The 23,304-nt window shown below is 46.4% G+C and overlaps 1 protein-coding gene across 1 annotated transcript in view; it reads right to left on the reverse strand.

The window, feature by feature from the left end:
- Window positions 1-5,624: 5,624 nt before the first annotated feature.
- Window positions 5,625-23,304, reverse strand: part of dipk1c (divergent protein kinase domain 1C) — a 115,741-nt gene continuing 98,061 nt past the window's right edge. Inside the window, exon 4 of the mRNA XM_085993420.1 lies at window positions 5,625-9,428. Coding sequence (XP_085849546.1) covers window positions 9,225-9,428 — 204 coding nt within the window. The 3' untranslated portion in view covers window positions 5,625-9,224. The remainder of the gene's footprint in view (window positions 9,429-23,304) is intronic.

Here is a 23,304-nt window from a genome sequence, read left to right on the forward strand (position 1 = left end):
GTATACAGAGAATCAGTGATTAAAGCAGGATCAATAACAGCCTGATAACTATTACAATAGGACCAAAGAAAATCAGTGACACAGAGCTGCGACTCATCATTCTGAGTCTGTGTCATCCACAGTTAATCTGGATATTTCGAAAGGAAACCTCAATCTCTAAACCTCCCATTTACAGCAGGAGAAAAAGAAAGTTGTATTCACTGAATTTAAATACTGTTCGCCTTACTGTGTAGTATTCACAGGAAATACAGTTACCATAAAGACTATAATTTTAACAATACCCGATGCTTTTCAGTTTCAGTACAAGTGTTCAGTGTTTGTATGCTGCACACAGGGTACTTCCAACAACAGCTGAGGTTTGTATTTTATACATGTCCCTCTTGACAATGGCCTTGTTTCAAGCAAAAATCAATCTAGATTTAAAGTGAACAACATTGACAAACAACTGCGGTGTTAACCCTGCTTGAATATGCATTTAAATGAAAAACTGGCACAAACTTTACCTAGTGAGACAACCCGCTGGATAGTCTCCAAGATCCTTCAGGCAATTCACATAATTCATTAAGGGTTTGGATAAAACACAATGGGGCTAATTTTGATTTGCCTTCAATGGAAATAAAAAATGGGAGAGATGTAGAACGGGCGGCTGATCTGATGTCGCTTGTTTTAACACATCGCCCAAAGTCAAAATGACCCCCACTGTGTTTTTATCTGCGAGTGTGGTCACCTGGCAATAGGTGACATCAGTACATTACATTGTAAAGCTCACGAACATACGTGCAGAATCTGATGATGTGAAACGGAGTGTTGGATCAGTGCATGCTGATGCTGAGATGGGTGGCGTCCCTGGCTCGAGGACCAGTCGATTATATCACCCAGGCCTTGTTCTCATATGATTGGCATGGCTGGACAATCGCATCAACAGCAGGTCATCCGCCCACCCTTTTTGGACAATTTCCGGTGGGCTCCCAAGGCAGCATATTTAAAGGGTGAATGCACCTCTTAAAGGAAAGTTGTATTCACTGAATTTAAATACTGTTTCGTGTTCACAGTTTGATTCTGTTGGACATTTCAGATAGCTGGAATGGGTGAAAGGTTGCCCCCAGGTTCTCAGACATCTTCCTGGGGTTGATGTTGGCAGAGATCAGAGTCGGGAGGGGACGAAGAAAATGCTCAACAGCCTCACCCAGAAAGTGGTGGCAAGTGAAGTGAGTTGCAGGAGCATCACCCAAGGGTTTGGATACAGTGCAGGAAGAGGTTCAATGACTTCATAAAATCAGCAAAAGTGAGTACAGCTCCTCCTTTGTATTGTACCTAGTCACAGTCCCTCTCCTCCCTCCCCCAGCATTCAGAGCAATTACCACCCCTGCACCACTTCTCATTCTCACTCCTAACACACACGCACCTGCTGCTTGTTCACTGCACTGCTTCTACTAATGGCCTGCTCTTCTCACCTGGTGGCATGACTCCTTCCCCAATTCACACTCAAGCTACTTACTACCCATTCAACACCTCCTCATTCGCTGAGCATTTTGAAAGAAAGACTTGCATTTCTACAGCACCTTTCACGACCACTGGACATCCCAAAGTGCCTTACAGCCAATGAAGCACTATTTTGAAGTGTAGTCACTGTTACAATGTAGGAAACATAGCAGCCAATTTGCACACAGCAAGGTCAGACAAACAGCCATGTGATAATAATCGGTGATGTTGATAAATAACACCCCTGCTCTTCTTCGAAATAGTGCCAAGGGATCCTTTACGTCCACCTAAGAGAACAGACGTGGCCTCGATTTTAACATTTCATCTGAAAGACTGCACTTCCGACAGTGCAGCATTCCCTCAGTAAACATAGAAACATAGAAGATAGGAGCAGGAGTAGGCCATTCGGCCCCTCGAGCCTGCTCCGCCATTCAATGCGATCATGGCTGATCATCCAAATTCAGTACCCTGTCCCTGTTTTCTCCCCATATCCCTTAATCCCCTTAGCCTTAAGAAATACATCCAACTCCTTCTTGAATATATTTAATTAATTGGCCTCAACTATCTTCTGTGGTAGAGAATTCCACAGGTTCACCACTCTGGGTGAAGAAATTCCTCCTCATCTCTGTCCTAAATGGTTTACCCCTTATCCTTAGACTGTGACACCTGGTTCTGGACTTCCCCGCCATCGGGAACAGCCTTCCTGCATCTAGTCTGTCTAGTCCTGTTAGAATTTTATAAGTTTCAATGAGATCCCCTCTCATTCTTCTAAACTCTAGCGAATATAAGCCTAATCGACCCAATCTCTCTTCATACATCATTCCTGCCATCCTAGGTATCAGTCTGGTGAATCTTTGCTGCACTCCCTCCATGGCAAGAACATCCTTCCTCAGATAAGGCGACCAAAACTGCACACAATACTCAAGGTGTGGTCTCAGCAAGGCCCTGTACAACTGCAGCAAGACATCCTTGCTCCTGTACTCGAATCCTCGTGCTATGAAGGCCAGCATACCATTTGCCTTCTTAACCACCTACTGCACCTGAATGCTTACCTTCAGCGACTGGTGCACAAGGACACCCAGGTCTCGTTGCACTTCCCCTTTTCCCAATCTATTGCTGTTCAGATAATAATCTGCCTTCCTGTTTTTGCCACCAAAGTGGATAACCTCGCATTTATCCATATTATACTGCATCTGCCATATTGCCCAACCTGTCCAAATCATACTGGAGTTTCTTTGCATCCTCCTCACAGCACACACGCCCACCCAGTACTGCACTGGAGTGTCAGCCTAGATTTTTGTGCTCAAGTCTCAGGAGTGGGACTTCTTCTGACTCAGAGGTGACAGTGTTACCAACTGAGCCACTGGGTGACACTTGCTTCTTCTCCCTCTCAGCTTATACACTCCATGCTGAAACCACACATGTGCACTTGCCTTCTCAGTAGCCACTCATAACTCTCTCCTTATTCTGCAGGAGAATATAATGCACAATGCTAGGTAAAGGAATAAGATGAGGGGGAGAAAAACCCAACATCATGGGCTGGAGCTGTGCCTTCACGGGATTGACCTCCTAGAAGCCAGTCTCTCAAATGGACGTAAAAGATCCTATAGCACTTTTGAAGAGAATAGGCATTCTCCCAGTGTCCTGACCAACATTTATCCTCAACAAACACCATTAAAACAGATGATCTGGTCATATATCTCATTACTGTTTGTAGGACCTTGCTGTGCGCGAATTGGCTGCTGTGTTTCTCTACATTACAACAGTGACTACACTTCAAAAGTACTTCATTGGCTGTGAAACACTTTGGGGCATCCAGGGGTCATGAAAGGTGCTATATAAATGCAAGTTCTTTCTTGCTTTCTAACATCATCCACGGCAGCTGACAACCAGCACTGGGGGAAGTCAGTGCATAGAAGCAGCACAGTAAATCATCTCTTAAAAAAGGCACTGTGGATTGACACTTGGGTGATTAATGATTTGAAGAAACTGATTTTGTTTGGGTGCACATTAAAACCTTTATCACTTTTGACACATTGGTCTGCAAATTGTGTTGTAGGGCACATTCTGAGATTGGCTTGTCAGTAAGTCAGTGATGTAAAAGTTGGCTGAATGGTTTCAATGTTACACAATGTAAGATTAAGCGTGTGGTGAAAAAGGATGCCAGGACTATTAATGCAAAGGGATTCGGTTTCAGTATTCAGAAGATTTTTTTTTTACATTTGTTTATGGGATGTGGGCATCGCAGGCAATGCCAGCATTTATTGCCCATTCCTAATTGTCCTCGAGAAGGTGGTGGTGAGCCGCCTTCTTGAACTGCTGCAGTCCGTGTGGTGAAGGTACTCCCACAGTGCTGTTTGGAAGAGAGTTCCAGGATTTTGACCCAGTGACGATAAAGGAAAGGTGATATAGTTCCAAGTCAGGATGGTGTGTAACTTGGAGGGGAACTTGCAGGTGATGGTGTTCCCATGTGCCTGCTGCCCTTGTCCTTATAGCTGGTAGAGGTCGTGGGTTTGGGAGGTGCTGTCGAAGGAGCCTTGACGAGTTGCTGCAGTGCATCTTGTAGATGGTACACACTGTAGCCACGGTATGCCGATAGTGGTGGGAGTGAATGCTTAAGGTGGTGGAAGGGGTGCCAATGAAATGGGCTGCTTTGTCCTGAATGGTGTTGAGCTTCTTGAGTGTTGTTGGAGCTGCACTCATCCAGGCAAGTGGAGAGTATTCCATCACACTCCTAACTTGTGCCTTGTAGATGGTGGAAAGGGTTTGGGGAGTCAGGAGGTGAGACGCTTGCTGCAGAATACTCAGCCTCTGACCTGCTCTTTTGGCCACAGTATTTATGTGGCTGGTCCAGTTAAGTTTCTGGTCAATGGTGACCCCCCAGGATATTGATGGTGGGGGATATGGTGATGGTAATGCCATTGAATGTCAAGAGGTGGTGGTTAAACTATCTCTTGTTGGAAATAATCATTGCCTTGCACTTGTGTGGCGTGAATGTTACTTGTCACTTATCAGCCCAAGCCTGAATGTCATCCAGGTCTTGCTGCATGCGGACACGGACTGCTTCATTATCTGAGGAGCTGCGAATGGAACTGAACACTGTGCAATCATCAGTGAACATCCCCATTTCTGACTTTATGATGGAGGGAAGGTCATTGATAAAGCAGCTGAAAATGGTTGGGCCTAGGACACTGCCCTGAGGAACTCCTGCAGCAATGTCCTGGGGCTGAGATGATTGGCCTTCAACAACCACAACCATCTTCCTTTGTGCTAGGCATGACTCCAGCCAGTGGAGAGTTTTCCCCCTGATCCCCATTGATTTCAGTTTTACTAGGGCTCCTTGATGCTACATTTGGTCAAATGCTGCCTTGATGTCAAGGGCAGTCACTCTCATCTCACCTCTGGAATTCAGCCCTTTTGTCCATGTTTGGACCAAGGCTGTAATGAGATCGGGAGCCGAGTGGTCTTGGCGGAACTCAGACTGAGCATCGGTGAGCAGGTTATTGGTGAGTAAGTGCCGCTTGATAGCACTGTCGACGGCACCTTCCATCACTTTGCTGATGATTGAGAGTAGACTGATAGGGTGGTAATTCACCGGATTTGTCCTGCTTTTTGTGGATGGGACTAAGCAGTTCACCTGAAGCACTGAGCTATTAATTCCTCCCTTGCATCTCGGGTTGCAAGGCCTTGTGGTGGCTCTGCTTCTCCCTCACCTTAGCCTGGTTATTGTTATCAATAGAAAAAGTGATGTACTGGTTCGTCCTGGCAAATAGCGCATTGATAACGTCCTTGATACTGTTGTGGACCACCGACTGCGAGAAGCTTGAGATGCCCCAGTAGCAGGCTGGAAGGATCCTGAAGCAAAGAAGTTCAGGGCAGTGGTCATTTTTACAGCCACTGGCAAGGCATGACTTCCTGGTGCAGCAGGCAGCAGGTCTTTTTAAATGAGGCTGCAGATATCAGCAACAACATGCCTAGAGAAGCATAGCGTCCTCAGGTGCTGCTCCTCAGACAGATCCTGTAGAACCTAGAGAACCTATAAAGCATAGTACGAGCTCCTACTGATTAACACCTACTACCCCCACTCCCCGCCGCCCCCCCCCCCTCCTCCCTCAGCTCTATAAAGCCACTTTGAACACCACTTGGAGGAAGCAAGGATACAGAACGTACTCGGGGTGGGGAGCTTCAATGCCCATCATTAAGAATGTCTCAGTAGACTACCACCGACCAAGCTGGCCGAGTCCTGAAGGACACAGCTGCCAGACTGGGCTTGCGGCAGGTGGTGAGAAAACCAACACGAAAGAAAAAGCTACTTGACCTCATCCTCACCAATCTACCTGTCGCAGATGTGTCTATCCATGGCAGCATTGGCAGCAGTGACCACCGAACAGTCATCTTGGAGACCAAGTCCCATCTTCTGACTGAGGCCACCCTCCATCCTAAGTGAGATATTGTAGGAATGTCTAGTTCCTATCCAAAAGACTGAGGTCCACTCAGGCGATCAAATAAACGAGGTTTAATGAAAACTAACAGAGTTTAACGGATAACTACAGGAGAACATCGAATATAGGTCTAGTCAGTTCGGAGGCTCCACGAGGACTGCTAGGGCAGTCCCATGGCTGACGTCAGGACGTCATCACGTTTTTCCCGCCGGTGGGGGATCACATGATGAACGGCGTGACATCATCGCGTTTGCCCGCGCTATTAAAGTGATCGCGCTCTGCACATGTAAACAGTAAAAACAAAGAATCAGACTCAGGCTGTAGCCAGCATATTATTAAAGGGAATTATATACAATTGATTGGAGTCCCTTAGTGGCTCTGCCACAATATATTAATAACAGATCTAGCAGCTTAAAACTGGGCAGCCATGAGGTGCTGTGGGCCTATCAGCAGCATCAGAATTGTATTCCACCACGATCTGTAACCATATAGCCTAGCATTTACCTCATTCTGCCATCAGTATCAAGCCAGACGACCAACCCTGGTTGAATGAGGAGTGTAGAAGAGCATGCTGGTAGCAGCACCAGGTATTCCTGAAAACGAGGCGCCAACCTGGTGAAGCTACAACACAGGACTACATGCATGCTAAACAGCGAAAGCAGCATACTATAGATAGATCTAAGCAATCCCACAATGAACTGATCAGGTCAAAGCTCTGCAACCCTGCCAAATCCTGTCAGGAATAGTGGTGGACAATTAAACAAGTAACTGGAGGAGGAGGCTCATGAACATTCCCATCCTCAATGACGGCGCAGCCCAGCACATGAGTGCAAAAGACAAGGCTGAAGCGTTCACAACCAGCTTCAGTCAGAAGTGCCGAGTGGATGATCCATCTTGGCCTCCTCCTGAGGTCCCCACCATCACAGATGCCAGTCCTCAGCCAATTCAATTCACTCCATGTGACATCAAGAAATGGCTGAGTACACTGACATCGGCTGTAGTGCTGAAGACCTGTGCTCCAGAACTAACCATACCTCTAGCTGCAGTGCAGCTACAATGCTGGCATCTACCCAACAAGATAGAAAATTGCTCAGTTATGTCCTAACCACAAAAAGCCAGACGAAAAACTAAATGGTACAATTTTAAAGGGGCTGCAGAAACAGAGAGACCTGGGGGTGTACGTACACAAATCTTTGAAGGTGGCAGGACAGGTTAAAGCATATGGGACCCATGGCTTTATAAATAGAGGCATAGAGTACAAATGCCAGGAAGTTATGCTAAACCTATATAAAACATTAGTTCGGCCTCAGCTGGAGTATTGTGTCCAATTCTGGACACCACACTTTAGGAAGGACGTGAAGGCTTTGGAGAGGGTACAGAAGAGATTTACTAGAATGGTTCCAGGGATGGGGGACTTCAGTTATGTGGATAGACTGAAGAAGCTGGGGTTGTTCTCCTTAGAGCAGAAAAGGCTAAGAGGAGATTTAATGGAGGTGTTTAAAATCATGAAGGATTTAGATAGAGTAAATAAAGAGAAACTGTTTCCAATGGCTGAAGGGTTGATAACCAGAGGGCACAGATTTAAGGTGATTGGCAAACGAACCAGATGCGACATGAGGGGAAATGTTTTTATGCAATGAGTGGTTAGTATCTGGAATGCACTGCCTGATAGGGCGGTGGATGCAGATTCAATAGTAGCCTTCAAAAGGGAATTGGATAAATACTTGAAGGAGAAAAAATTGTAGCGATATGGGGAAAGAGTGGGACGAACTGGATTGTTCTTCGAAAGAGCCAGCACAGACTCAATGGGCTGAATGGCCTCCTTCTGTGCTGTACTATTCTATGATTCTATGATTTTATTCTATACATCCAACCTGGCCAATTACCGTCCTATCAGCCTATTCCCGATCATCAGCAAACTGATGGAAGGAGTCATCAACAGTGCTATCAAGCGACATTTACTCACCAATAACCTGCTCACTGATGTTCAATTTGGGTTCTGCCAGGACCACTCAGCTCCAGACATTACTACAGCCTTGGTCTAAATATGGGCACTGGAGTTGAATTCCAAAAATGAGGTGAAAGTGTCTGCTTGACATCAAGACAGCATCCGATCGAGTGTCATCGGGTCAAATCCTGGTACTCCTTACCCAACAGCATTGTGGGAGCACCTTCATAACATGGACTGCAGCCATTTAAGAACTAGGCTCATAAACACCTTCTCAAGGGCAATAAGGAATGGGCAATAAATGCTGACCTTGCCAGCGACGCCCACATCTGAATATGAATTTAAAATATATCTAAAGTGAGAAATCACTCCAATTCCAAAAAGCTCACCAGCACACAGATGTCAATGATCTGTTGTCTAGACCTTATTACCTCTTTAATACTGAATCCTGCACCCCTGGAATCAATCCCGCTTGGTTATATCTAGCAGGTTGGATAATGGGCAGCTCTTCTGATTTCTTACGTTAATATCATATTGGGGCCTCAATTGCATCAGAGGACCCCCATTTGCATTCCATTCATGAGGCTCCTGCCTGGCTCTGGCAGGTGCCTTGGCCGACTGCAATGTTCATGCTTTCAAAATGGCGGCGAGAGTGAAGTAAGGGGCAATGGCTGGTAAGTGCATCCAAGCGATTTTTACCCCTCACATGCCAGGTTCTCGCCAGACAGTTAAAATTCTCCCCATTGTACCATTTGAAGATAAAATCGAGATCTGCACCACAGTCACTGCGGTCAGATCTGAGGCTCATCTATACAGTGATAGCAGTGGCTTGTTCTGGAATTCCCTTGGACACCAATCTAAATGGACCTTGTGATATGAGACTGCATTTATTACTGCCAGTTTTGCATCAACATAAAATGCTTTTGGCTGTGCATCAATGCAAAAGTGGCAGTGTAATTTGGGAGACTAGCCAGCGCACTAAAGCCCTCAAGTGTGAGACCCCTTCCAACAGGTTGTCTCACACTCATTTGAGTTCCCAAAGAGTGTAGTATAAATCCAGCTGTACATGACTCAGAGCGAGGACCATAGACCTTAATATGTGAAGGTTGTGAACCTTTCCCTTCCCTCTTTAACGCCTCAATCAACTGCATTAAAATGAACCTGAAATGGCTCAAATCCGTTCATTTCTGACTGTCTGTTGGGTTTGCCACTCACCCTTACTCTGAAAATGACGTTTGCCCTGAAATCTAACAATGATCGCTAAACTATTGTGTGAAAGGGTTCAGATTTCAACAGCAAATTTCAACGGTTAGCTCTTTAACCTCTTGGGTAGTCAGTTTGTTGCTTTGACATCATAGTTCTCTCTGACAGGCCTTAAACAAATTGTACAATTCAGAGAATGTAACCTCCATAGTCTTCTTATCCACACTGTCATGGTTGGACAGCTCAGCACACCTCTGTACTGCTTTATACAGCTGGGATTTCAATGGATGGAACACCCTGAGTTCACTCAGCCTTGGCAAGAACAAGGGACGGAAAATTTTATCACAAATAACCTGTGAGAAAACAAATAAACAAATTAGTCATCAGGTCTGAGGTTAGACAATAGTTCCATAATGACTGCTGAAGCACGTCAAAAAATTAGTCTAGGAAAAGATGGTCCAGTGACCAACTCATTGCAGTGCAGTAAGACTGGGTGAGGATCATAATCTGGATTCTCACCGGCTGTTGAGAAACTGGCTAATCGGAGATAAGCCATTGGCTCTCAAGGATTGAGAAAAAAATGAGCGTGAAAATTAATCTAGGCTGCCCTGACATGCTTCCACAGAACCAGTTACACAGTAACATTGCCAGAGGCCAGGACTGATGATGGTGTAAGAGGACCTAAGGTAAGGGAGAAAAATAATATTTCTCCGAGTTTTTTCCTGGAGGAATGATTCCTCGGCACCAACAGCCATCAAGTACCTCATCTGATAACTGCTCCTCCTGCATGAGCCCCAGCATTAAGCGTTGATGAGCTATTTGATCTGGAGGGGGAAGGGTACCTTAGCTGAGCCTCATTTGTTCTCACCTGAAGTCCACACACAGATACATGTGGCATCGGAGTCACTGGATAGTAATCAGGAGCAGGAACCCTGCCTGATATTCCTCCTTCCTGACCTGGGAATAATAAGGCCAATTATACTTCCTCTTCCACTAATAAGCTGTAACAAAAGTAACTTTAAAATAAGGAAAATTTTAATTTAAAAAGTAATTGAGAAAAGTTAAAAGCTAGATCTATGGAGTGGTTGAAGCATTTGGTTTGAAAATTTCAAAACAGCGATTAGATCATGGGTGATCTGTATCTTAACTCCATCTACCCACCTTGGTTCCATATCCCTTAATACCCTTGCCCAACAAAAGTATCAATCTCCGTTCTGAAATTTTCAATTGACAGCCTCAGCAGCTTTTTGGGGAGAGAGTTCCAGATTTCCACTACCCTTTGTGTGAAGAAGTGCTTTCTGACATCACCCCTGGATGGCCTAGCTCTAGAATCATAGAATCATAGAAATTTACAGCACAGAAGGAGGCCATTTGGCTCATCTTGTCTGTGCCGGCCGACAAAGAGCTATCCACCCTAATCCCACTTTCCACCACTTGGTCTGTATCCTTGTAGGTTATGGCACTTCAAGTGCATATCCAAGTACTTTTTAAATGTGATGAGGGTCTCTGCCTCTATCACCCTTTCAGGCAGTGAGTTACAGACCTCCACCACCCTCTGGGTGAAAACATTCTCCTCAAATCCCCTCTAAACTTCTGACTAATTACTTTAAATCTATCCCCCCTGGTTATTGACCCTTTTGCTAAGGGAAATGGGTCCTTCCTATCCACTCTATCTATGCCCCTCATAATTTTATACACCTCAATTAGGTCTCCCCTCAGCCTCCTCTGTTCCAAAGAAAACAACCCCAGCCTCTCCAATCTTTCCTCATAGCTAAAATTCTCCAGTCCTGGCAACATCCTTGTAAATCTCCTTTGTACCCTCTCTAGCGCAATCACATCTTTCCTGTAATGTGGTGACCAGAACTGCACGCAGTATTCTAGCTGCAGCCTAACTAGTATTTTATACAGTTCTAGCATAACCTCCCTGCTCTTATATTCTAAGCCTCGGCTAATAAAGGCAAGTATCCTGTATGCCTTAACCACCTTATCTACCTGTCCTGCTACCTTCAGCGATCTGTGGACTTGCACTCCAAGATCCCTCTGTTCCTCTGCACTTCTCAGTGTCCTACCATTTATTGTGTATTCCCAAGCCTTGTTAGCCCTCCCCAAATGCATTACCTCGCACTTGTCTGGATTGAATTCCATTTGCCACTGTTCTGCCCATCTGATCAGTCCATTGATATCTTCCTGCAGTCTGCAGCTTTCGTCTTCATTATCCATGCACGGCCAATTTTTGTATCATCTGCAAACTTCTTAATCATACCCCCTACATTTAAGTCTAAATTATTGATATATATCACAAAAAGCAAGGGACCTAGTACTGAGCCCTGCGGAACCCCACTGGAAACAGCCTTCCAGTCACAAAAACACCCATCGACCGTAACCTTTTGCTTCCTACTTCTGAGACAATTTTGGATCCAACTTGCCACTTTGCCTTGGATCCCATGGGCTTTTACTTTCCTGACCAGTCTGCCATGTGGGACCTTAACAAAAGCCTTTTGAAAATCCATATACACTACATCAAACGCACTACCCTCATCGACCCGCCAAAAATTCAATCAAGTTAGTCATACATGACCTCCCCTTAACAAATCCATGTTGACTGTCCTTGATTAATCTGTGTCTTTCTAAATGAAGATTTATCCTGTCCCTCAGAATTTTTTCCAATAATTTTCCCACCACCGAGGTTAGGCTGACTGGCCTGTAATTAATCGGTCTATCCCTTTCTCCCTTTTTGAACAATGGTACCACGTTAGCAGTCCTCCAGTCCTCTGGCACCACGCCTGTAGCCAGAGAGGATTTGAAAATGATGGCCAGAGCCTCTGCTATTTCCTCTCTTACTTCTCTTACAGTCTGGGATACATTTCATTCGGGCCTGGGGATTTATCCACTTTCAAAGATGCTAAACCCCTTAATACTTCCTCTTTCACTATGTTTATTTCATCTAATATTTCACACTCCTCCTCCCTGATTGCATCTCTCATTTTTGAACAGTCGCAAATTTTAAGGTTATGCCCCTTTGTTCTGGACTCCCCCACCAGAAGAAATAATTTCTTTCTTTCTACCCCAGCAAATCCTTTAATCATCTTAAACACTTCAATTAGATCATCCTTTAATCTTTTATACTCAAGGGAATACAAGTCTAGTCTATGCAATGTGTCGTCATAATTTAATCCCTTTTAGCCCCGGTATCATTCTGGTGAATCTGTGCTGCACCGCTTCCAAGGCCAATATATCCTTCCTGAGGTGGAGTGCCCAGAACTGAACGATGTCTTCCAGATGGGGTCTAACAGAGCTCTGTACAACCGTAGCATAACTTCCACCCCTTTGTATTTCAGCCCCCTTAAGATAAAGGCTAACATTCCATTTGCCTTTTAAGTTAATTTTGTGCCTGTCAACTATCCTTTAGTGATTTATATACTGGGACCCCTAAACCTCTCTGCTCATCCACAGTTCCTAACTTCTCGCCATTTAGAAATTAATCTATCTTTCTTATATCTAAAGTGGATGACTCCACAAAGGTCATATGATCAGTCGATAGCGATTTCAAATTCCATAGTCCAGTGGGCTTTAATAAAGTCCCATGTTCTTAGACTGCAATTTAAGTATTATCCTTAAAAGGTCCATAGGGAATGCAATTTCATACTTATGGCTACTGTACAGGGCACACATGTTTTCTGCTATGTTACGGGGAGACAAATGTTAAAAACTCTCAACTACCATGCTTTAATCTTTAGGTGATGGTTGAGTACTCTAAACACTCATCTATTATCTTCTGAGACAAACAGACCTTCCACTACCTGGCTATAACCATATTGAAGGGGTATGGATGACATTTAAAAGTCTCACAGCAGTTTATAGCCATGTCAGCTTTAAAATCACCACAGGCAACCAATTATTTTTTATTAACCAGCAGAACTCTCATCTATTACAGATGGGAAAAATAAAAACAAGACTGATTGTTGTACTTTCATTGTTATGGGTGGCTGATTCAATATCACTCATCTTACACCATCGCTGAAGGTTAAAATTTCTCTCTAATTCTTTCTGTCTCCTCATTGCATCTTTCCATTTTGACTTGTAGGCCTAGAAATTCAGTATAGCCACGTTTGGGGCGCTACAGCCGGGCGGCCGCTAAAGTTTGCGCCCGGCGCAACTTCGCACCTTCACCGATATTCAGTGGCATCGCCCCAAGAGGTTGCTGCTGCGCTAAAACAGGCGATGCACGACTATCATTAGGCGCTAAGCCGGCGGCCCGGGGCGAAACCCCCGAGGGCGGGCACAGCGCAGGTGCGGCGAGCTGCTGATTGACGGCAGACACTCTGGCGCCGGTGAGCTCTTAAAGGGGGAGGGTGGATTTGTTTTTTTGAAAGGCCGAGACTGGTGTATTTGTGTTTTTTGAAAGGCCGAGACTGCTAGATTTGTGTTTTTGGGGAGGGCTTCTCTCCATTAGTTTGTTATGTGGGAAGAGCACAGAGGTATCAAAGTAATAAATGTTCTTAAATCGCACTGTCCATGCTTTCTTTTGGAAGTCCTGGTTGCCCTGCTTGGCTGAGGGCTTGTGGAGTGGCGACATACATCTTGTGCCATTGGCACAAGCCATTCCCTGAGAGGGGGCCTAGAACCGACGTTCAATAAGCCGCCGACGGGCGGCCCTTGCACTTTCTGCCTCCCTCCTGTGCTGGTCCTCCTCCTCCTCCTCCTCCTCCTCTGGTGGTCCTCCAATGTCTGGTGGCAGTGGCTGAGTCCTGCGGATAGCCAGGTTGTGCAGCATGCAGCACACGACCACGAAATGGGAGACTCGCTCAGGCGAGTACTGTAGGGCTCCTCCGGAACGATCCAGACAGCGGAACCGTTGCTTCAGGACGCCGATTGTTTGCTCAATGAGGTTCCTGGTTGCTTGATGGCTGTCATTGTATCCCTCTTCAGCAGGGGTGCTGGGCGCACGGAGCGGGGTCATCAGCCAGGTGCACAAAGGATAGCCTTTGTCACCGAGAAGCCATCCTCGTGGGTGAGGCTGGGCCTGGAACATGTCTGCCACAGAAGTCTGGCGCAGGATGAAGGCATCATGGCTGTTGCCTGGAAAGCGGGCATTGACAGTTAGGATGATCTGCCTGTGGTCACACACCAACTGCAGGTTGAGCGAATGGTAGCCCTTCCGGTTGCGGTAATCCTCGGCATGCTGTAGAGGTGCCCGCAAAGCCACATGCGTGCAGTCAATGGTGCCCTGCACCATGGGGAAGCCCGTTAATGCTGCAAAGCCCAGTGCACGCTGTTGCTGCTTGACAAGGGCCATGGAGAAGGAGATGAGCTGATGTCTCCTTCTGAAAAGGGCATTGGTCACCTGGCGGATGCAGCAATGTACGGCAAACTGGGAGATGTTGGAAATGTCCCCAGCAGCGGATTGGAAGGAGCCGGTGGCATAGAAGTTGAGAGACACCGTCACCTTCACTGCCACCGACAGAGACGTCCTGCTCTTCAGTTGTGGCTGCAGATCTCCGCGAAGCAGGTGGCAGATCTCAGTGACCACCGCCCTTCGGAATCGCAGCCTCCGAACACACTGCTCGTCAGACATGTTCAGATATGAGAACTGCTGGCGGTATACACTGGGTGGGTAAGGCCTCCTTAGCCGACGCCTGTTGGCCCTTCTCCGTCTGGCTATGACTGCCACTCTCTCACGGCATCTCTGAGCCCTTTGAATGCAATGGAGAAGGCCAACATTTGCACCCATTGCAGCCCCCATTATATGTTTCCAATCAATGCTTTGGCTCTGAAGTTAAAGACAAGTGCAAAGCTGTGGCCTGAAGCCACAAGTACCTGTGCGAGTGTTGAGCCAAACCAGAAAGCTCTCTACCTTTGTCTCTCTCCAAAGATCCATCTCTCACAAAGAAGGAGTGTTGCAAAATGGCTGCCATTACTACTGCAGGAGGAGTGCCCTTTAATTAGCGCCCCCGCGCCCCGCAGCGACTGGGAACCGTTCCCCTCTACCAGTCGCTAGAGGCGCCAGGCGCGCAATAGGCCGGCGCCACTGAATTTCCGGTTTGGGGCGCACAAAGGGCGTTGCACGATGAAATGACGTCAGGATCTGCGCGCGCAGCTGAACGCGCGCAAAGGCTTTGCGCCACCGCTAAATCTTTACTGAAGTTGGGGAGAGGCGCAGATCGCGCAGCGCCCGGCCGCTAGCCGCCTAGCACCCCACATCTCCTTCTCCTAAGGCGCTAGCGGCTGGCGCAAACAACTGAATTTCTAGGCCTGTACTCTTTTCTCTCTCTGTATAACTCGCAGATACTTTTCTCATTGTAGTGTCTGTCTGTTATTTGTCCCTGATGTTGTGTATGTACCTTTAAGGGAATAACTGGTCTCAGACTGCAGTACCGGCAGTGACCACCCCTGTATAAAAGGCCCTAGCAGGCTTCTGTAGTTTCAGTTTCCAGGTTGTCTCCATTCAGTAAAGACTTGTTATAATCAACTCCTGCCGTCCGTGTCTCAATTATACACGGACATAATATTGGCGACGAGCAGATACGAACTTACCTACAGTCTGCACCATCTCATGGGATCCATCCCTGAAGCGAAGTGCGCAGAGCTAGAGGCCAGAAAGAAGAAAGAAACAGTAGAAACAGGCGTCAACCGTGGGCATCCGCCTCTGAGTCAGCAGAGTTGAAGATTTGCAGGAGAGGCTGTCGAGAGTGGGGCTTGGTTCCTGTCAACGGTGCTTCAGCTAATCGGGCTGGTGGCAGGTAGTACACTGATCCTCCCTGGGCTGCGGCGGTCTAGAACTCAAGCGGGTGGCTTGCAACGGGGCCGAGCAGCGTTGTCGGGAAGAGGAGAGAGAGAGAGGGTGGGGCACACAGGGCGCGGCCGGTGCTACGAAGCCGGGCAGCGTACAGACCCGAGAAGAGGGAGGCAAGAGTCCCACAGGGTTGTTCCGACGATGGGAAAATAATAAAATAAAAAAATTAAACGTGCAGAAAGCCGCGAGGAGCTGCAGTTTACAACGGAAACCGTGGAAAGCAGCGCTAGCAACAGCGGGGAAGAAGGCAAAGCGCGGGAGGCGCCATCTTAATCCAGCGGGGAAGAAGGCAAAGCGCGGGAGGCGCCATTTTAGATTTCCAAGATGCCGAAGACTGGCTATATCACTGCCTTTGATAATGCAATAGAAGACTGGACCACATATGTGGAAAGAGTCGAGGTATATTGCGAGGCAAACGAAATAGCCGATGAGAAAAAGGCATCGGTACTGCTAAACTTAATGGGCGCAAGAACGTACGGCCTATTGCGGGACCTGATTACTCCAGCCAAACCGAAGGCGAAGAGTTTTAACGAAATTGTTGCTATCCTACAGGAACACCTAAACCCTGCACCGCTGCTGATAGCAGAAAGATTTAAATTCCACAGGAGAACTCAGCATAAAGATGAGAACAATGCTGATTACCTTACGGAACTACGCAAGCTATCAAAGCACTGCCAGTTCGGAGCAGGACTGGCAGATACCTTACGGGACAAATTTGTCTGTGGACTCCTGAGTGAAGGAACCCAGAAGAGGTTACTCTCAGAGAAAGAGCTGACGCTAGATAAGGCTTTCAGCGTGGCAGTATCGTATGAAGCAGCAGCAAGGGGAGCTGCGGAAATACAACAAAAGCCACAGGAATACGGCACCCACGAAACGACACGGGGATTTGCAAAATGTTATCGTTGCAGCAGAACAAACCATGACCAGAAGGACTGCTGGTCCAAGGACAAAATATGCAGGCAATGCGGAACGATGGGACACATTGCACGAGTTTGCAGGTCTGGGAAGAAGACCAACGACAACAAAAAGGCTACTAAGGAACCGTACAGGAAAGTACAAAAGATGATGGACAGTAGTTCCGAAGACCAAATGAGCGATAGTGAATCCGGGAACAAGAGACTAAGCTGTCTCAAACTTCACAACGTAATCGCAAAAGAGGATCACCGACAGTGGAAGAAGAACTGGCAGTGGATCCAGTGGAGTTATTCCACTCGACTATAGTCAAATGTCTCCCTGTGACGAATGCAAACATAGAAAAGGAAACACAAAATGACCCGACACTCTCCTGGGTCTATGATTTAACGGTGAAGGGATGGCCAGCACATGGCGAACCACTGCTGCCAGCATTCTCGCCGAGAAGAGAACAGCTGTCAGTGTGCAGAGGAACCTTGATGTGTGGATCCAGAGTAGTAATTCCACCCAAATTGAAGGATAGAGTGCTCAATGAGCTTCATGAGGGTCATCTGGGAGGGGTAAAAATGAAGAACTTAGCCAGAACGTTTGTGTGGTGGCCGGGAATCGATAGAGAAATCGAAGAGATGACCAAGAGCTGTACAGGATGCCAGAAGGTCCAAAACGCCCCACCACAAGCCCCTCTACATCCATGGGAGTGGCCCTCATCTCCATGGCAAAGGGTGCACATTGATTTTGCTGGTCCCTTTATGGACTCGATGTTTTTAATTGCGGTGGATGCACATTCAAAGTGGCCAGAGGTAATAAAAATGTCCTCAACCGCCACAGAAAAACTATCACAGTCTTACGAACCATATTCGCCAGGAATGGGCTGCCTGAACAGATTTGCTCTGACAATGGACCACAGTTTGTGTCTGAAGAGTTCCGGAGGTTCTTAAAGAACAATGGTGTTAAGCATTACACATCCGCCCCATATCATCCAGCCACTAATAGATTGGCCGAGAGGTTTGTTCAAACATTCAAGAAGGCTATCAAGGCAATGTGTAATGAAGATATACCCCTACAACACAAGATGGATAACTTCTTGTTTGCCTACCGGAATGCGACACATGTGGTTACCAACCAAACTCCAGCCATGATGTTCTTCAATCGAAGACTACGATGCTGCTTGGATTTGGTTAAGCCAAACGTCAGAAGAGATGTGGAGAACAGACAGTTTCAGAATATGAATGAAAGGCCGACCAGGAGTTTTAAGATAGGTCAACCAGTTTTGGCCCGGGACTACCGCACAGAGAAATGGCAGCCAGGAACGATCTGTACACAACAAGGACCTCTAATGTATACTGTGGACGTTGGAGAGAGCATTGTAAGACGCCATGCTGACCAGATTCTAGAGTCACTGGAAAACGTCAACTCCACACCACAATCTGATACACCTGGCGATGAAACCGAAGTATCAATTGCATCTACCGCAGAAGCGGTGATATTGGAAGCAGACGAACCAAACAACAACATTGATCCCGACGCAATCTTGCCAGAAGAACCTGATATCCCAAAGAGGCGTTATCCAGACAGAATCAGGAAGCCTCCTCAAAGACTGAACTTATAATTGCTTAACTTCAACCAATGTATCTAGCAACCGTAATTGTAATTGTAATTAGTTATTATTTAGTTGTTAAATGAATGTTATGTACTGTTTATCTAAAAGGGGAGGAATTGTTGTGTATGTACCTTTAAGGGAATAACTGGTCTCAGGCTGCAGTACCGGCAGTGACCACCCCTGTATAAAAGGCCCTAGCAGGCTTCTGTAGTTTCAGTTTCCAGGTTGTCTCCATTCAGTAAAGACTTGTTATAATCAACTCCTGCCGTCCGTGTCTCAATTATACATGGACATAATACCTGAAATGTTTTTCCCACATTTTCCCTCGATGTTTGTATAAGGCTCTCGTACATGCTGCCTCCTGTTTCTCCTGTGTCTCCCCCAGTCTGTGAGCAGCTCTGACTCATATTTCTTTACAGGAGACACAGCAAAATGGTAGACAAAATGTACTGGATTGCAGGTGGGTACTGGAATCAGGCTGGGAGATGCTTTCTGGGAGGTGGTGGAACACATACAAGGAGAGAGTGGGAGAGACCAGAGCCAGTTGGTGGAGCCTAGGATGGGCACATGATTAACAGTGATGCAGGGGACCAAGCCTTGGAGGGAGGTGGGAAGGTGTCCACCTGGAAGTACTCATGAGGGATGGTGTCTAAGAGACCTGGCTTCTGAGGCTTGCTGTATTCAGTAGGGCTAAACTTTAGGAGCACTGAAAGGGGTCTGTGGCCACTTGATAGATTGTGGTTGAGGAGGTGGGGCTATGGCATCTAAGAGCACTGGGAAGTGCTGAGGTTTATATAATTGGCTAGTTGAGAAATAATATGGTGCCTGAAAGAAATCGGAAGAAACTGAACTATGTACTTGATTCGTTTTGCTGAAGTTGCTTGTTTCCGATTGGTAAAGTTAAAAAAAAGAATGATTTGATTGCTTGGTTTTATATGGGCTGGTGGTTTGTGATTGGTAGTTTTCCTACCTGTCTATATTTAGGCGAATCAGCATGATTAACAGATAGTCGTTATTTGAGCCAATCAAGTACAAGTGTGACATGTGAGATACGACATGTAATGTATGAGGTACATATCCATGAACTATAGGGGTATACTAAATGCAGGATTTTTAATTAGATTGATGAATTTCCTGGGTCATTTTATTCAGCATTGTACCTGTATTTTTGCCAAAAGTACATTCGATGATGTAGACACTGAAGAATTAACAATTGCGACATAATCACTGCAAGTTTATCAACTCATAAATCAATGCTTGATTTTGTTTGGGGTAGTCCAGGTGTCTGACAAGCACAGAAATCCATCAACATACTTAAGAGTCCCATAGTCAAGCTGTTGAGGAATATCTGTAGGGATTCTCTTTGCCCAGTATAGAGTGCACACTCTCTCCCGTAGAGACATAACCAACTTGTCTTAACGTAGGTGCTAGTTGGTAGAACTAAGACTTGAGGCTTCCAAGTGTGCAAATGGATACAGCTGGAGCTTAGCCAGTTAAAACAACACAACTTACCAAAGTCCATAACTGATAGGCAGCCTTTTGCTCCTGTTGGGAACATTCTATCCATTAGGTCTTTGACCTGTAGGGTTATCTGGACCTAAGTGGAATAATCTCTGTCCCCAGTGACAGGTCTACCCCTCTACGTTACGTTAATCACCAAGGTTGGTTGATCGATCATAAGAAGTGCCCTTGAGCACTGTAGACCTGCCTGGTTCACATTTCAGATTGCCAAGTCTGTCATGGACAATTGACTTGGTCCCAAACTTCCATCACCAGGCATATTAAATACCCCAAAGGGATCCTGCGGAGCCCCTCCCCTAAAAGGTTTGTTATTAAACCACTGACTAGTACAGGTTTCATTATCTGGAAGCAGGTACTAGGAGCTCCTCGCAAACAGTCCAACTCACCATACAGTACAACCCAATAATTCATTAACAAGAGGAAACAGTATAAATTAGAACTACATTCAAATCTGAGCTCCTGCTTCCCAACCAGCTGCTCATACCATGAGTCCTAGCTGCTTTCACCTGATTCACTGGTCACTGATGAAGAGTTTTCATTCAGTGCTATAGTCTGTCAAGTAGTTGTAATCAACTTGAATGAAAGTAAAAACACATCCTTTTCACTGATTTTTTCTGAACAATTTCCTCTTGAGCTTACTTGTGATGCTCCAGTAAGAGTATTCTGACTCTCTCCACTAAGCCCCCCCACCCACTCCCCTGAGACCCCACCCTCCCCTCCAACAACAAGTGTGAGGAGCTCACGGACATTTTTGTCACTAAGATTGAGACCACCATTCAGCTGCCTCTGCCGCTTCCCTCCCTTCCCCTATCCCACCAAACCAAACCTCCCCCAAGGTTCCCCGCTGCCCTAGCCCTAAACTCACACCTTTCTCTATTTTCTCTCCTATCTCATGCTCTGTTCAAGCTCACCTTGTCTGTGAGAACCACTTCCTGCTCTCTTGACCTTAACCCAACTAAACTACTGACCATCCAATTTTCTTTCCTGGCCCCCATGCTAGCTGATATTGTAAATGATTCACTCTCCTCTGGTACTGTCCCCCACCCTTTTCTAATCTGCTGTCATCATCCCTTCCTCAAAAAAAAACACCCTTGACCATATTGTTCTTGCAAACTACAAACCTCCCTTTCCTCTCCAAAGTCCTTGTTTGCCTCCCAAATCTGTGCCCATCATTCCCGCAACTCCATGTTTGAACCTCTCCAATCAGGTTTCCCCTCCACAGCACTGACACGGCCCTAATCAAAGTCACAAATGACATCTTACGTGACTGTGACCATGGTAAACGATCCCTCCTCATCCTTGTTGACCTGTCTGCAGCCTTTGACAGTTAACCACACCATCCTCCTCCAACGCCTCTTCTCTGCTGTCCAGCTGGGTGGGACTGCCCTCACCTGGTTCCATTTTTATCTGTGCAATCGTAGCCAGAGAATCACCTGCAATAGCTTTTCTTCCCATTCCTCTGGAGTCCCCCAGGATCTATCATTGGCCCCTCCCATTTCTCATGTACATGCAGCGACATCATCCGGAAATGCGTCAGGTTCCACATATACACTGACAGTACTCAGTCTACCTCATCACCACCTCTCTTGACCCCTCCATTACCTCTGTGCAGTCATGCTGCTTGTCCAATGCCCAGTACTGGATGAGCAGAAATGTCCTCTCATTAAAACTCGCAAAACGTGATTCCTTAGCCATGGATTCCATCCCCCTCCTTGGCCACTGTCTGAAGCTGAACCAGTCTGTTCACAACCTCGGTGTTCTATTTAACCCTGAGCTGAGCTTCCGACCACCTATCTTCTCCATCACCAAGACCACGTACTTCCATCTCTGTAATATCTTCCATCCTCCATAAACTTGAACTCTGCTGTCCGTATCCTAACTCGCACCATGTCCCGTCCACCCATCACCCCTGTGCTCGCTGACCTACAATGTCTCCCGGTCTGACAATGCCTCAGTTTAAAATTCTCATCCTTGTTTTCAAATCCCTCCATGGCCACGCCTCTCCCTATCTCTATAACCTCCTCCAGCCCTGCAACCCTCTGAGAGCTCTACGTTCCTCTAATTCTGGCCTCTCGTGCAGCCCTGACTTCCTTCACCCCACCATTTGTGGCCGTGCCTTCAGCTGTCTAGACGCTACGCTCTGGAATTCCATCCCTAAACCTCTCCACCTGTCTATCCTGCTTAAAACCTACCTCTTTGAGCAAGCTTTTGGACACCTATTCTATTATTTCCTTCAAGACTTTAGACAGCTTCAGACTGGGCAGTTAAGTGGCAAATTAACTTTAACATAGTTAAATGTGAGGTGATGCACTTTGGTAGGAAAAACAGAAACATCACCTACACCTGAGCAAATAAGAAATTGAGTGGGGTAAAAGAGCAAAGGGATTTAGGGATACAGGTGAAAAAAACATTAAAAGCAGCATTGCAGGTCAGCAAAGCAATTTAAAATGCTAACAAAGCACAGGGATTTACTTCTAGGGGTATAGAATTCAAAGTAGTGAAGTTTTGTTAAACTTGTACAGGATCCTGGTCAGGCTGCACTTGGAGTACCGAGCACAGTTCTGGTCTCCATACTATAAAAAGGACATAGAAGCACTGGAGAAAGTGCAAAAAATTTGTAAGGATGGTGCCATAACTGAGAGATTACAGCTATTGGGAAAGATTTAACAGGTTGGGGCTTTTTACTTTTGAAAAGAGAAGGCGTGTAGGTGACCTGATAGAGGCCTTTAAAATTATGAATGGGTTGGACAGGGTAGATGTGGAGAGAATGGGCAGGATTTTAACTCAGCCATGGAGGCGGGATTGGAGGCGTGCGGGGGGTTAAAATCGCAAAAACTGTCGTGCGGGACCCCCCTCCCCGCCTGGTTCCCGACTCTGAACAATTTTAACTCAGGCGTGTCTGATGGTCCCGACTCCGTCCCGCCTCCAACAGGCGGGACTGGTCATTAAGGCCCTTAACAAGCACTAAATGGCATCTATAATCCTATTTTAAAAGGCCCTTGCCATTTTAACCCTTTTCCCACGTGAAACACGCCTGGTGGGAAACACAACGGTGAAACCTGGCGGGAGCACTATTGGATTGCTGACTATCAACTGCAGGTCAACCATTAAAGAGGAGATTTGATCAGCCATCATTTGCAGGTGGCAGGACTTTGTTGTCTCAGGTCTGGGGCAACATTTAGAAGGCTTAACCACACCTGTGGAAGGTTGGAGCCTCACACCCATCTCCAGTGTGACCTCCTGGGAAACCCCTCTTGCCACCTTTCCTCAGCGCTTCCTCAACTGAGACATATAACAGAAGCATGGGAGCCATCTATTTCCTTCCCATCTGGTCATCAGAGGAGCTCGTGCACCAGCCGCGGCACCAGCAGAACCAGGAACAACAGCAGCACCAGCAACAGCA

This window comes from Somniosus microcephalus, chromosome 7 (assembly GCF_052327205.1).
Source record: "Somniosus microcephalus isolate GS21.2 chromosome 7, FLI_Smic_1.0, whole genome shotgun sequence".
Taxonomy (NCBI): Eukaryota; Metazoa; Chordata; class Chondrichthyes; order Squaliformes; family Somniosidae; genus Somniosus; species Somniosus microcephalus.